This window comes from Atta cephalotes, assembly GCF_000143395.1.
Source record: "Atta cephalotes unplaced genomic scaffold scaffold00009, whole genome shotgun sequence".
In the NCBI taxonomy this organism is placed as follows: domain Eukaryota; kingdom Metazoa; phylum Arthropoda; class Insecta; order Hymenoptera; family Formicidae; genus Atta; species Atta cephalotes.
The window spans coordinates 1,316,975-1,330,695 of record NW_012130073.1 but is presented as its reverse complement, the minus strand read 5'-3'; the positions used below and the strand labels follow the sequence as shown (position 1 = coordinate 1,330,695).

Sequence of the window (13,721 nt, the reverse complement as noted above, 5' to 3'; positions counted from 1 at the left end):
ATCGATTCGTGGATAGTCTCAAAAGATGACCAGTTTTTTCGACGCAGAATTCGTACGCTATCCGAAAGATGGGAGAAAGTAGTGGCCAGCGATGGACAATACTTTGAATCATAAATGTATAAATTTTTTACAATAAAGCCTCGAATTTCGGAAAAAAACGGCGGAAGCAAAGTTGTACACTTAATACATAAATTCTCAGCAATATTTTCGTAATGCTTTCATGCGTGAGCATCTGACCTTTCGTTCGAACGACATAAGTCCTAATTCTCGGAGCGATCGAGGAGCTCCCTTTATAAAGCGCGAAATCTCATCGCGTGCCCTCGTCACGAGAGAAGAAAGCTTTTGTCGAGAAAAAAATCGTCTAGAGAACGAGAATTCTCGTTCCTCTCCTACAGCACTGATATAACGCCTGTCGGCACCGCCACCCTAGCAGCAATAACATAATGGCGCGGGAAGAGAATGCGTTTGACTCGCGATCCAACACGCCTCAGGAATCCGAGAAGCCCCGCGTAGCTGAGAGGCCAAACATCCCTAGTATTCCGCGCGGAAAACATAAACTGCTCGACGACGTTGTTTATCGTTTACCGTTTATGCGTGCTCAATTTTCTCTCAGACTAGAAGAAGAGACCTCGAGGAAAGAAAAGGAAACAGACTCGCGAACGATTCTGGGGCTATGGTAGTCCATCGAGCACAACAGCGTGTTTCCAGAATAGTCAAGAGGTACAGGCTTAAAAAAAAATATCAAAAGTCTCTTATTATTTTTTGTAATAACTTTTTAAATAACAATAAATAAAAAAGGAGGATTAACATTTATAGATCTTGATACCTAATGTTTATAAACGTTAAAGACAGACGTACATTTCATATATATATATATTAGGGTTGGGTAAGTTAATGTTTTTTTTTTAACTGAATAAAGTTAAAAGTTAATGGCTTTACAAAATTAATAAAGTTAAGTTAAAAGTTGAAGAAATAAAAAATTAACTTAACGTAAGTTAATGTCAATATTGAATTAACTTAAGTTTAAAAAAAAGTTAATTTTGAAAAAAATTATTTTAAAACTTATTTTTATTAAAATTACCTAATTTTTTTTTTAATGAAATTAAATAACTACAATATAGATTATTAAGTAAATTAAATTTTTAATTTTTTTATTCATACGTGATATAAGTATATAACATATAACGATATAACTATATAAGTTATATAACTTTAAAAAAACAGCCAGCACATAGTGAAGATAGATCAGTGATTACTTTTTAATAAGTCTTAAGTCATAAGAAATTGACCAATTACAATCGAATGCGAGAAGAATATTTGACTATAATTGATCAATTTCTTATGACTTAAGGCTTAAAACACCTATTGTAGGACTAAAGCTTATGGCATAAGGCATAACCGCATAAGAGGGGTATATCAGAGGTCTGTATTTAGCATCTTCAGAAATTACTTAAGATGGTCTTAAAATATGAATAGATAACGAATATATGGTCTTAGTCTTATTATTTTTCTAAAATATTTAAAAGAGATAAAAAAATTGTTTAACTTAAAAAAAAAGTTAAAAAGTTAACGTTTAAAAATAACTTAGTTAAATTAAAATTTAATGCATTTAAAATTAACTAAGTTAAGTTAATTTTAAATGCATTAAATAAGTTATTAACTTTTAACATTTTAATTATAGTTACTACCCAACTCTGATATAAACTGTGTGTCAAGTACTGTTGGATTTTAAAAATTATAAACGGAAATTATAAACTGAAGCTGAAATAATATCACAAATTAAATCGATTGTTAATTTAATAACGATGCTAATAGATATCTTATTAATATTGCAATTATTTAACATGTACAAAATATCTATATATAATAATTATTTACGCTTCTCTTTAATTAATTTTTTTTCTTTAATATAAAATTTTTATTCGAGCTTAATTGTTAGATATACAAAAAATATGGAAATTAAAAATAAATTCCAAGATTGATCAAATTTTCTTAGTTATATTTATTAGTATTTTATTAGTAATTTATTTAGATAAAACAAGAGAAATGGAGAAATTTAAAATTTGACAAAACAGAAAGAAAAATCAAGACTCGTCAAATATGTCACATCATACGAAAGCAATTCGGTAAACACATATCAATTCAACAAACGCCTATCACAAAAAAAACAGTTCTATCGTCCGAATGATAACTCAACGTTTACAGTTTACACTTCCACAGTTTACGTTTTACAAGTTTTCCCATGCGTTCCGTGCTAGTATAAAGGGACGCATAACCGTTTCAGACGAAGTGCGCCTTCAAATATAACTCCGCGATGATCAACGGACTCCACTCGCAAGTCTCAAATCATAGAGCGAGACTCGTTGTTACTGAGCGAACAGCATAATCGCGTAAGCACTACCCCGTTATTTTACATTTGAGAATTGTATAAAATCGCACCCTCACTCAGGCATTCTTAACGACGTATTCCTCAATAAAATTTCGCAATAATTTTCACTTCTATCGAAACTTTTTACGTAAGATAAAGTACTATAATTTCTAAAAGTTATCAATGGTAAAATTTTTTTGTTGAAAGATTGTTTTATTTATATTCGACGAGTTCTTTGAATTGATAAGAATCACTGAGAAAAGCATTTAGTACGTATAATTATTATTTTATACTGTAAAATAATTTTAATTGTGAGCTCAATTTTTATAGTTACTATTGCTATAATGTTAACAGTAATAATTATATTTATATTTAATTCTATCAAAAAATATATAGTTGACACCGAAAATAACAATAAGTAACAGTCACGTTATAATTAAATTATTATAGTACATTTGCAACTACTTTTTTCTCTCGATGTGTTAGGATGTCAGCTATTCTTCAATTCAATTTTTTGAAAGAAAGAATTAAAAAATTTTTTTGTATATTTTAATAAAGAATAAATATATAATTAAGTACAGTGTGTTAAAATTACCGATATATAAACGTATGTCGTATTCGGGATGAAACTAATTTACTTAACAAGGCAATCGTCGTCTTAAACATTCCATTCAGTATGGACCTATTACGAAACAAATAGAAATCATCGCAATTGATCATGAGATCCCAAAATTCACACTACACGACATGCTAAATGACATGCGCGTATCTCGCGAGGATGTCGAGGTCGAGGACGTTAAGTCTTTTTTCTTGACGTTATTTCGTCCGTTCGTCGCGGTGAACGCGCGACGTTGATTTAGATGGCTGCGATTTCCGAGTCGGCTACTTGTTGTCGGTTGCCGAGAGGCGCGATTGGTGCGTGGCTACACAGCTACACGGCTACACGGAAGGCATGGAGGTAGCAGTCGATTGTCTCTCATTCTCCATCCGCGTTTCTCCGCTACGTCCCGGATCCTTCCTTCTCTTAAATCTTCCTTCCCGGCGCTGTGCAGAAAGTCGCCACTAATGACACGAAGAGGAATGCTGTCCGGCAGCGCGCGCGACCACGTCGGTAGCCATTTGTAATGTCCCAGGGGAAAAAGTCGAATCAAAGTGTGATGACGTGGGGTGAGCGCGTCGGGCTACCTGCAATTAGCGACACACGCTGGTAGCCATAATTAAAATTGCACGCGCGGCGTCCTCTTTGCGCCATGTCGCGAGCACCGCGATGGTGCTTGTCTTCACACTTCCACGCGTGCGTCGCCGGACACTTCTTTGTTTCGGTATTACCTTCGAATACAGACTTCGAAATATTCTGTTTTTACTAACTCTCTAAATCTAAATCAGTGGATAGTCACTAATTACCCAGTGGCATACTTAGCACTAATAATTAGTGAAGTTCAACTAAAAAAGCAAGAATGTTTGATTATATAATTAAAATATTAACTGATATTTGCACGTTAGTTTCAATCTTCCAATATCATATTCATTGAATTTGAGCACTAAAACAAGGTTAGTTAGATCACACATAAAAATTAGCTAGATTAGAGATCTTACATTTAATTCACTGAATACCAGTAGCACATACTTGGCACTGATATTAGTGATTATCCAATGATTCAAATTTAGAGAGAAGTTTTTATACCAAGACAAGCAAGAAATGTCACAAGTATATTCAAGTATCAAGAAAAATAGATATTTATATCTTTACATAAAAGTTTGATCTATTTTTTTGATCGAATTATATTTTGATTAAAATATTGTTTCTCTAAATCTACTGATTATATTAATTATATTAATTATATTAATCATAAACACATTACATCTACTTCATTACAGTCTTAAATTATATTCTCTAATCTGAATTAGTGGATAATCATTGATATCAGTGCCAAATATATCACTAATCAGTGAATTAAATCTGAGATCCCTAATCTAGCTAATCTTTATTATGTGATCTAACTAACCTTGTTTTTAGTGAATGTTCTTAAATTCAATACGGTATTAGAAGATTGAAATTAACGTGAAAATGTCAGTTTTAATTATATAAACTCAAATATTCTTCCTTTTTTAATTGAACTTCATTGATTATCAGTGCTAAATATGCTATTGTAATCACTATCCACTGATTCAGATTAGAGAATTTAAGGCTGTAGATGTAATGTTTGTGATATGATATGATTAATATAATTATTAAATGAGATCTATATATATTACAAGTATATATTATTACGAGTTATTAATTCTATAATATATCTTATTCTAATTTCTTTGTTGAAATTTTTATAGTGAATATTTAACACACTCGAGTTATAAGCTCTGTTAGTTATAATAATCCACGAGTTAAACAATATTTTGTCATTTTTCATGTGTGTCAAAGTATAAATCAATCCATTTTTGTAATTAATCAACATCGTGCATATATATTTAGTATAAATAATAAATCAAATTTCAGTCAAATTTAATACATTTTCTTGAGTTAAATTGGATGGGACACGTAAAATGTGTTAAATTTAATAAAAATTTTCAAACTGTGTACGATAGAAAATATTCTTCGACTAAACAAAAAAAGACTCGTGAACTTTGCACGTGCAAATTTATTAACAAATTTACGATACACAAACAAATCTGAAAATAAAATCTCGCGAATGATAACTTATACAAAAGTGCAATTAATTGCAAGTAATTATCGCATTCATGTATAAATTCCACGATTCATTGTGCATTACGAAAATATTTAGATTCATGTACGGTACTATCCTTGAAAGTTGTAGAAAATGTAAGGATCAGGGCTCATTCGCAAAACACGATTACTCATTCGGCATCGAATGAGAGCGCGTTTTGCGAAAGTTCTCATACCGTTAGTAAATCGAGGTGTTATATCGTGAATCTTATCGAATGCAGGCAAGCTGGCTCGGCCCTTGGAACAAGAAACGCGACGATCCGTCGCGCCTCCGCCCGGTGGACGATGACAAAGTCGATCGGTGGGACTTCGTGTGGTGTAGAGCCAAGTTAATGCACTGCCGCGGCGAGAAGAGCGGACTGTTTTAATTAGAGAATCTAATTGATGGCCGGCTACGCGGCCGCGGCAACCGGGCGATCCATAAACGACTTCTTAGGGCCGCGCACCTGGGCACCACGGTGTTAATTACTCTCCTTCTGTGGCGAGGTCCTTCCATCTCCTGGCTTTTTTCCCCGCCGGCTCCGTCATCCTTTTTCGAGCTCTCAACTACCGGAGAGTCGGACGCGAGAGTATAGGATGGAGAAGGAGAGAAATTTACAATGAGAAGGAACGGAAAAAGGAGAGACACTCGAGAGAGAATAGGAGATAGCGAACTGGAAAAGGACGGAAGGAAGGAAAGATGAAATGAAAAAAAAGAGAGGAGAAGAGAGAGAGAGAGAGAGAGAGAGAGAGAGAGACGCGGCGAGAAGAAAATGAAGGAGCGGGAGAGAAGCGGAGCGGAGCGGAGCAACAAGTGTCTCCCGTCGCGAAGCGCAAAAGCATTCCTAATTACGCCCCTGCCCCGCTCGAAGCGAAACGAGACAAAAAGCGCCTTGATTACATTTTCGTATAATTTCATCGGTCGGCTCTCTCGCCATTAAGAGCCGCCGCTCCGCACCGCGCCGTGCCGCCGAACGCGCGCGCAAATTAGATCGATTCCTTAATGCCCCGGGGCCGCGTAATTGGTTCTCATTCTCGGAAGCTGACGGTGAAATCGGATATCTGTCGTGTAGCGCAAGGCCCGGTGGACCAGCCGACCGGTCAACGTAATTGCTTTTTGGACTGTGTGGCGTTTCGCGGTTCTCCTCGAGTCTTCGAGGACGAGGACGAGGACACGGACGGCACGGCAGGCGAGAAAAGAATCGTTAATGTCGCGATACGTGGCTTCGATAATGAAAAATGTTCAACGGATGCGAGTGTATGTTCATCGGTTATACGGCGCCATAATGAAATATAAGACTTCGTAAGTTTTTATTTTTTTTTTTCGCGCATTAATGTGTCGAAATTTGGCGTCGTTCGAACTGATATTGGCGATGCGTATCCTCTCGTCGACGATATGTGTGTTTTGCAAGAGAGAATGCGAGGGAGAAAAAAAATGAAAGAAGAAACCCAACAGCGCGTAATTACGCAAACTCTCGAAATGTGTGAGAGTTTCGAGGGGAAAATTGATCCGCGACCGAGGAATATACGTATCGTTAATACCATAATACACGGCCGTAATGAAGCGAGAAATACATTTTCGGCGGCCCGCCCGGTGGGACGCTAATGGAATATATACTTGGAACTTCACAAATTTTATTCCCGCAAATTGATCTGCCTTGTACAGCAAGATGATTTTAGCAATCAAATAATTTTGCTTGTAAGATTACGCAACATTCCGAGAAAATCAATTCTTATTTCCCTGCTATTTTTTATATGATACATTATGTAAAAATATTGTATGTATATATAAAGATATTATATAGTAGTATCTTAAACGTAAACCTAAGAATTCATCACAGATTAAGTTTTTTGTAATTTAGTAAATTATTTTATAAATAATTTTTTTGTGTAATTGCTGTAATTTGTAATTTTACATCTATTACTACTACTATAATATAAAATTATTTTTTATTAATCAACTTGTTATCCATTAATACTAAAATAAAAGCGAAAAGTATTCGTGTAAAATTACACAAAAATCATGCTATTAATTTTATTTAATTATAGAATATTAAATGCAAAAACAAAGTTCTGTTGAAATACAAAAATGAATTGAACAATTACGTTTTTATTTTTACAGTGGTACAGGGTAGACAAAAGCAAGATCAGAGAAGATCTACTGGATTTGTGGGTGCCGCTTGGTACCGGTCCCGATGCCGACCAGCCCGACAAAGCCGCCGAAATTTTCCTCGTGAGATCCGCGGAGAGATCTGACTCGTTGCCCCTGCAGGCTTGGCATTCGTTAGCCAGGTCGGCGTTATCCTGGTTCATCAGTCGAACGTCCATAAACGGGTAAGTGCCTATTATATTATGCCGTTTCGTATTGATTTTTCCACGAGATATCTCGACGCGCGGATTGTGCTGTTTCTGATTTCACTTCCTCTACATATTCTATAATGAGGAAGATGTCATCAACGTATTGCTTAAAAGAACGTAATCTTCTATCTTTTCTACACGTTGTTATGAATAAAATTCAAGTAAACATATTTTTAAATAATTATGATAGTGAGAAGTACTCCAGTTTTTTTAGCTTATCTATACGTCTGTTATTTCCTCAATGCAAAGATAAAAATAGAAATTTTCTTTTAAGATAATGAGTAATACTAGTTGCTGAAACAACGAGATTTATTTTTTTGTTACGTAGTTTTTTGAATAACAAATAAAATATAACAGCGCATTAATTAATATTTCGCGTCGTTCGTGCATTTCGACGCGTGCAATTATTGTTATTTTAATTATATAATACTCAAACTACTTTCCTTTCTTTTTCAATTGAATTTCACTGATTATCCTTCAGTGCCAAGTATGCCACTGAAGAATCAGTGAATATTCATTGATTCAGATTTGTAGAATATAATTGTCATCTTTACAGTCGCTGTACCATCTATTTTCCTCTGAGATGTAGAATAGTAAAATAATGCAAATAAGAATTATGTCGCGTCTCGTTTGATATTTACAGAACCTCCGTAATGGCTAATAACATTTACAATTTTCTCTCTAAATCTGAATCAGTGAATAATCATTGATGTTAGTGCCAAGTATGTCACTGGTAGTGGCAATTAGTGAATAAAATGTGAGATCTCTAACCTAGCTGATTTTTGTTATGTGATCTAACTAATCTTGTTTTAGTGTATAAATTCAATGAATATGGTATTGGAATATGGTATTGAAATTAACATGCAAATATTAGTATTTTAATTATATAATGCTCAATATTCTTCCTTTTTTAATTGAACTTTATTGATTATCAGTGCCAAGTATACTATTGAGTAATTAGTGACTATCCATTGATTCAGATTTAGAGAGTTGATAACTTCTATTCTACATGACGATCCTCTTGTATACGCATAAAGATCAGAGTATTCATATGAAGCGAGAAGTCCCCGAGCTGCAGCTATATACTGTATACCATCTACATGCTAGGGCAAGGCCGAGGGCCCTCTCGCTGAAGGCGAGATCGTTTGCGAGGTGATGAAAGGGGGCCTTCCCTTCTCGCCGGTTAATTAATAACCACGGAGATACAATCTCCGCCTATCTCGCTGTCCGCTGCGAGACTCGACAAGCTGGTGGCAAAGGCCCTGGCATGGCCGCGGGTCGGTCAGGCGGCGAGGTGGGCTGTGGGGGCCTCCGGTGCTGGGATAGAGGAAAAGAGAAGAAATGAGAGAATGAGAGAGCGAGGCAGCGCCGTGGTTATTGATGGCCAGCTTTGTTTGCCCCCCGAACCGTTTATTAAAATCCAGCGTGGGTGATTAACCTCTCTCCCCTGGCCGCGTCGTCCTACCGGCTACCAGGCAACACCTCCAACACTTTGCCGTGTACGTGCGTGTTTACGCATGTATACGGGTATCGGTAACCCGAGGAACCGTTTATTAAAATTTCTGCCGACGCGCGCGCGGCTAGCCGCGGCTACTAGGCGTGACACCACCGCTGTCGGCTTCGAGAGACAGATTGCTGAGTAAAAGCGTAGAAGATCGACAGTCCTGCCTAAAGAGGAGTGCCCTTAAGCCACCAGATATTTCGGGATGCGAATTTAAGAATGGGTTGCAGTTAACAAAGGTTAATAAGCTTTTCGAGAGTGCGTAGAAAATCTGCTTCTTTACGGATAGTATTTCAAAAGTATTATTTTTTAATACTTGCAATAAGAATAATTAGATCGTATAATTAGATCAGTAAAATAATTAGAAGAATAGAAGAATATATTCAAAATGTATAAATTAATTATATTAACTGTAACTAATTTTAATTAATAGAATATAAATTGTAGATATTATATATATATATAAATATATATTTATGAAAGTAGAATATTAACTTCGATATGGAAAATATAGTGAAATATAAATTTAAGTTTAATTATTGACATTGTGCCATATAATAGCGCGAAATAATTTACGTTTGCTAGTCGATGGAAGAATAATTCAATAGTAGAGAAACGACAATTTTTTTTATTGAATCGTCGGTATGACAAAACGATCTTTCTGAATTCGGTGCAACTCAATCACGTTCAAGCGGTAACAGGCAGCGGTCTCGCGCGGCATCGTGGTCGGCACCTCGAGGAACTTTAGTCACGGTGGTACCAGCTGATCGAAAACTCGACGAGTTTACTACTGGCAATCACACTTAGGTATTTGTCTTCGTCATCGCCAAGACGTACGTAATTAAACCTTTTCGCCACGCCATCACAGACCCTCCCTTCCTTCGGACGCGAATTGATTGGTGTAATAATCACCGATATACCACATTGCGAGCCAATAATGCCGGTCACGCGTATTCGTACGGAATGCGAATTCAGTCTCAATTTCAACATACCTACAAATAGCTCATACATATGTATGCGCGCGCGCGCGCGCGCGTGTGTGTGTGTGTGTGTATGTGTGTGTGTGTGTGTGTGTGTGTGGGTATGTGCGTGCGTGTAATTAACCTATATATATATCACAGTTGTAAAAATGGGATGCTTACTTCGAGAAGATATAAGATTTATATTAATTTTAATTTGAAGATATTACTGATTTTTAATTCTGATTGCGTTTCAAGACTGAAAATAATTTTGCCGCACAATTTACAGGATTGGAATTGTGATATATAAAAATTTACACAAATTGTTTTTAGATTGTTTTTAAATTGTAGTAAGATCTAACTTGACCACTTAAATTTTATTCTTAATTGTTTATGTTGTTCACGTCGCGGTATTTAAAATGATTTTTAATATTATATAAAATTATTGTCTATACATGAAAAAAAGAATGATTTTGCTGAAGTGAAACAATTGAACAATTTAGTTAGATACAGACTTGAAAATAATTTTATTGGATCATTAAAATAATTACGTAAGACGCTCAAACTTGTAGTTACTAGAATGTCAAAACTTTTTACACATATCATGCTTGAATGTCCTATATTTTGATAGTCTAATAAACTTCAAGTCTGTATTTATACTGTTAACAATTTCATTATTTAAGTAACACGTAAAGGAAGCTTGTGGCTATAAGATAACTGAAAAGTAATGAATGGTTTATTTAAAAACTAAATTACAGTTAGTCTTAGTACACAAATATACTTTTCAGTTACAAATACATTAAATTTAACTTGTGTAATTTAAAGGTATATTAAATTTGATAATACTTTTTACAGTACGTGAAATTTTTAAATATTTCAGCAAATCATTTTTTCCGTGTCGCTTTGTTCATATATATATATATATATTATATTACCTACTCTTAAGAAAAACTCTTTTTATGTGAACTTTCACCTTGACATTTTAATTAGTGGATCACGTTCCTCGAAATTATTCTTGATAATTATACTTTGTACCACAGTACCTATTGAACCCAGAATATAATTTCGCAAAATCGGCGATTATAAAGAATTTCCATGTCAGAAGTTTATAAATGGTTTTTCAATTCCGTCGAGCGACAATCGACCTCGGATTACTAAATAATTACCGATAATTATTCGTAATTATGTTCGACCCATAATTACAGTCACACGCGATTCGAAAAATGATCAAACCTTCGCCGCGTGACGTCAGAACAATTTAATTCATATTAAACAGTAATTAGCAGTAATTGCTTGCAATTATATCAAGCGTGTAATTATGGTATATAGCGGGATTGTAAGAAATCGAAATAAGATTATAAAAACTATAATAATATCGCCGACAATATCCGTCCAGTTTTGTAACGTACATCTGTTTGAAATTTTAATTTCCGCAATGTTCTTAACATGCCTAATCTAATCATAACTACCCTTTCATCGTGCGGAATCCTCACGATATTGCATTCTCTTATAAATCCAAGTAACGCTATTATCTAACAATGCAAGCATTAAAGAAAGGAGCTGGCCAATTATGAATAATGATCGCGCAACTATATTGAATTCAGTCAGAGTTAGTAACTTTATTTTTATTAGATCGAACATATATTCTTCTTTTTTTTCTTTTATACCGATTCACGAATCGTAACATAATTGCATAAAATAATAATGATATAAAAGATATGATCGTTGTAAGCTCAATTTAAATATAAATGTTTATAAAATTGAAGATTTGTAATTTTTAAAATCGCAGCTTGAAATTAATGAGATTTAGGAGTCGAGGATATTGGTTATAAATGGTATATTTAATTACTATTAAATAAAATACGCTATTTAAGATTTGAGTAAATCGCAATCTCTTATAGTCGTATTACAGAGACGCTTTCGCTTGTTTACTATAACGCTATGTATGTGTATTAAACTAAATAACAAATGAGATCATTGTTGTGGATAACCATCGCGAGATTATATCGCGTGCCTTATATTAACTCATTCAGAAGAAGTAGTTTTATTTGAATACGTTTTATAAGTATAAATACATACATTTATATGAATAAAAAATTCATACTTAGAAAAAAAATCCACGAAACATCAGATTCAAAGCATAACGAGGAATGAAAAAATTAATTATTAGTGAAATTAGGGAAACATATTTTTAAACTAATGAAAGAATTATAGATTACTGTAAATCGCAATTTCAAATTTTATGTAATATAATAATAAAATTTACTATCTAAATTTGAATCAGTGGATAATCACTGATATCAGTACCAAGTATGCCACTAGTAATCAATGCCAAGTATGCCACTGGTAATCAGTGAATGAAATATGAGATCCCTAACCTAACTAATCTTTATGATGTGATCTAATTAACCTTGTTTTAGTGCTTAAATTCAATGAAGATTGGAAGATTGAAATTAACGTGCAAATATCAGTAGTTATAAGTTTAGTTATATAAATATTCTTTTTTTTTTTTAGTTGAACTGATTATCAGTGCAAAGTATGCCACTTGGTAATTAATGACTATCCACTGATTCAGATTTAGAGAGTAGCGATAAAATTTAGAATAACTTGGATTAAAAATTCTTTTCGAAGGAATTAATAGCTTTTTTTTTTTTTAAGCATTTTCTGTGCTCTAATAGAAATATATGGAAATGTATTGTATAAAATAAAAAAATCTTAATATTTTAATATACTTGAAAATAATCTTGTTAATTCATTACAGTATTAGTGAAACAAATAAGACAATTAATTAAAACGAGAGAATGCAATTTGTCATGCATTAGTCCATCATTGCAGAAAATTAGTTATTTTTACTTAGATGTTATCAGCTAATACTTTACATCATTTTTTCATATATGTGTTTTACAATGTTTACCGAATTTTATTTATAAAAATCCTTGAGGAGTTCGATGCCAACTTGTCCATTCGCAGATTTGAGAATCCACGGTACAAAGAATTTTACTTATATGAAGTTAAACGCACCGCGCGTGATTCTTGCATTTGGAATAACCGTGCGTTCGTCCCGTGACTTCGCGCCTTCGCTCGCATCTAATAACGCGTGCATTAAAGGCGCGCGGGATAACCAGTCGTGAATAATCATCGCGCAATTACATCGAACACGTAATTACGCGGCGCAAAGCGTTGCCGTGCGTACGATTGAACGAGTGGACCGAAAGAAAGCTCTCTCGGGACTCGTATCGGGGAAATCGTCGACAGAGTCACCTGGGTGACGTTCACGTGACGTTGCAACGCCGTCCCGCTGAGAATATTAATTACGTCCTCTCTCCCGGTCCTTTCTCCCCCTTCCTCTGCATTCCCCTGATCCCTTGCGCCCCCGGTAGCTGCCGCGGGTTCGAGGTCCTCGCTCGCTCGTCTCACAAATTAATCATAATTAGCGGCGAGATGTCCTCCATCAAAGCGCTTGGTCGTTTCGTCCTCGGCAACAGAGAAGAGATATACTATGAGAGGAAGACGGGAAATCATGTGGTGGCGGGAACACGGCAAGGGTGAGGGGAAGAGGGGGGGGGGAGGCTAGCGAAGAGAAGGAAGAAAATTAGCCACTCGAAGCGTGTATCCGCCCTGCGCTGGCGAGAACGAAAAGAAGAGGGGGGAGATGTCTTTCTCTCTCTCTCCCTCTCTCTCTCCTCGTGGAACAGGCTACCTTTTCGAATCGTCGTGCCCGTTTACATTTTGATTTTATTTTCGCACAAATTGCGCGCAATTTTCGCCGGATTGGCGAACGCGCAGGTGTGCCTTCGTGAGCTCGCGAATAGAATTCTAGGGGGCGGAGGGGTA

At 35.2% G+C, this 13,721-nt stretch overlaps 1 protein-coding gene across 1 annotated transcript in view; it reads left to right on the top strand.

The window, feature by feature from the left end:
• LOC105627453 (methyltransferase-like protein 9) overlaps positions 1–13,721 on the top strand; it is a 47,113-nt gene that overhangs the window by 10,104 nt on the left and 23,288 nt on the right. Inside the window, exon 2 of the mRNA XM_012208735.1 lies at positions 7,192–7,403. Coding sequence (XP_012064125.1) covers positions 7,192–7,403 — 212 coding nt within the window. The remainder of the gene's footprint in view (positions 1–7,191; positions 7,404–13,721) is intronic.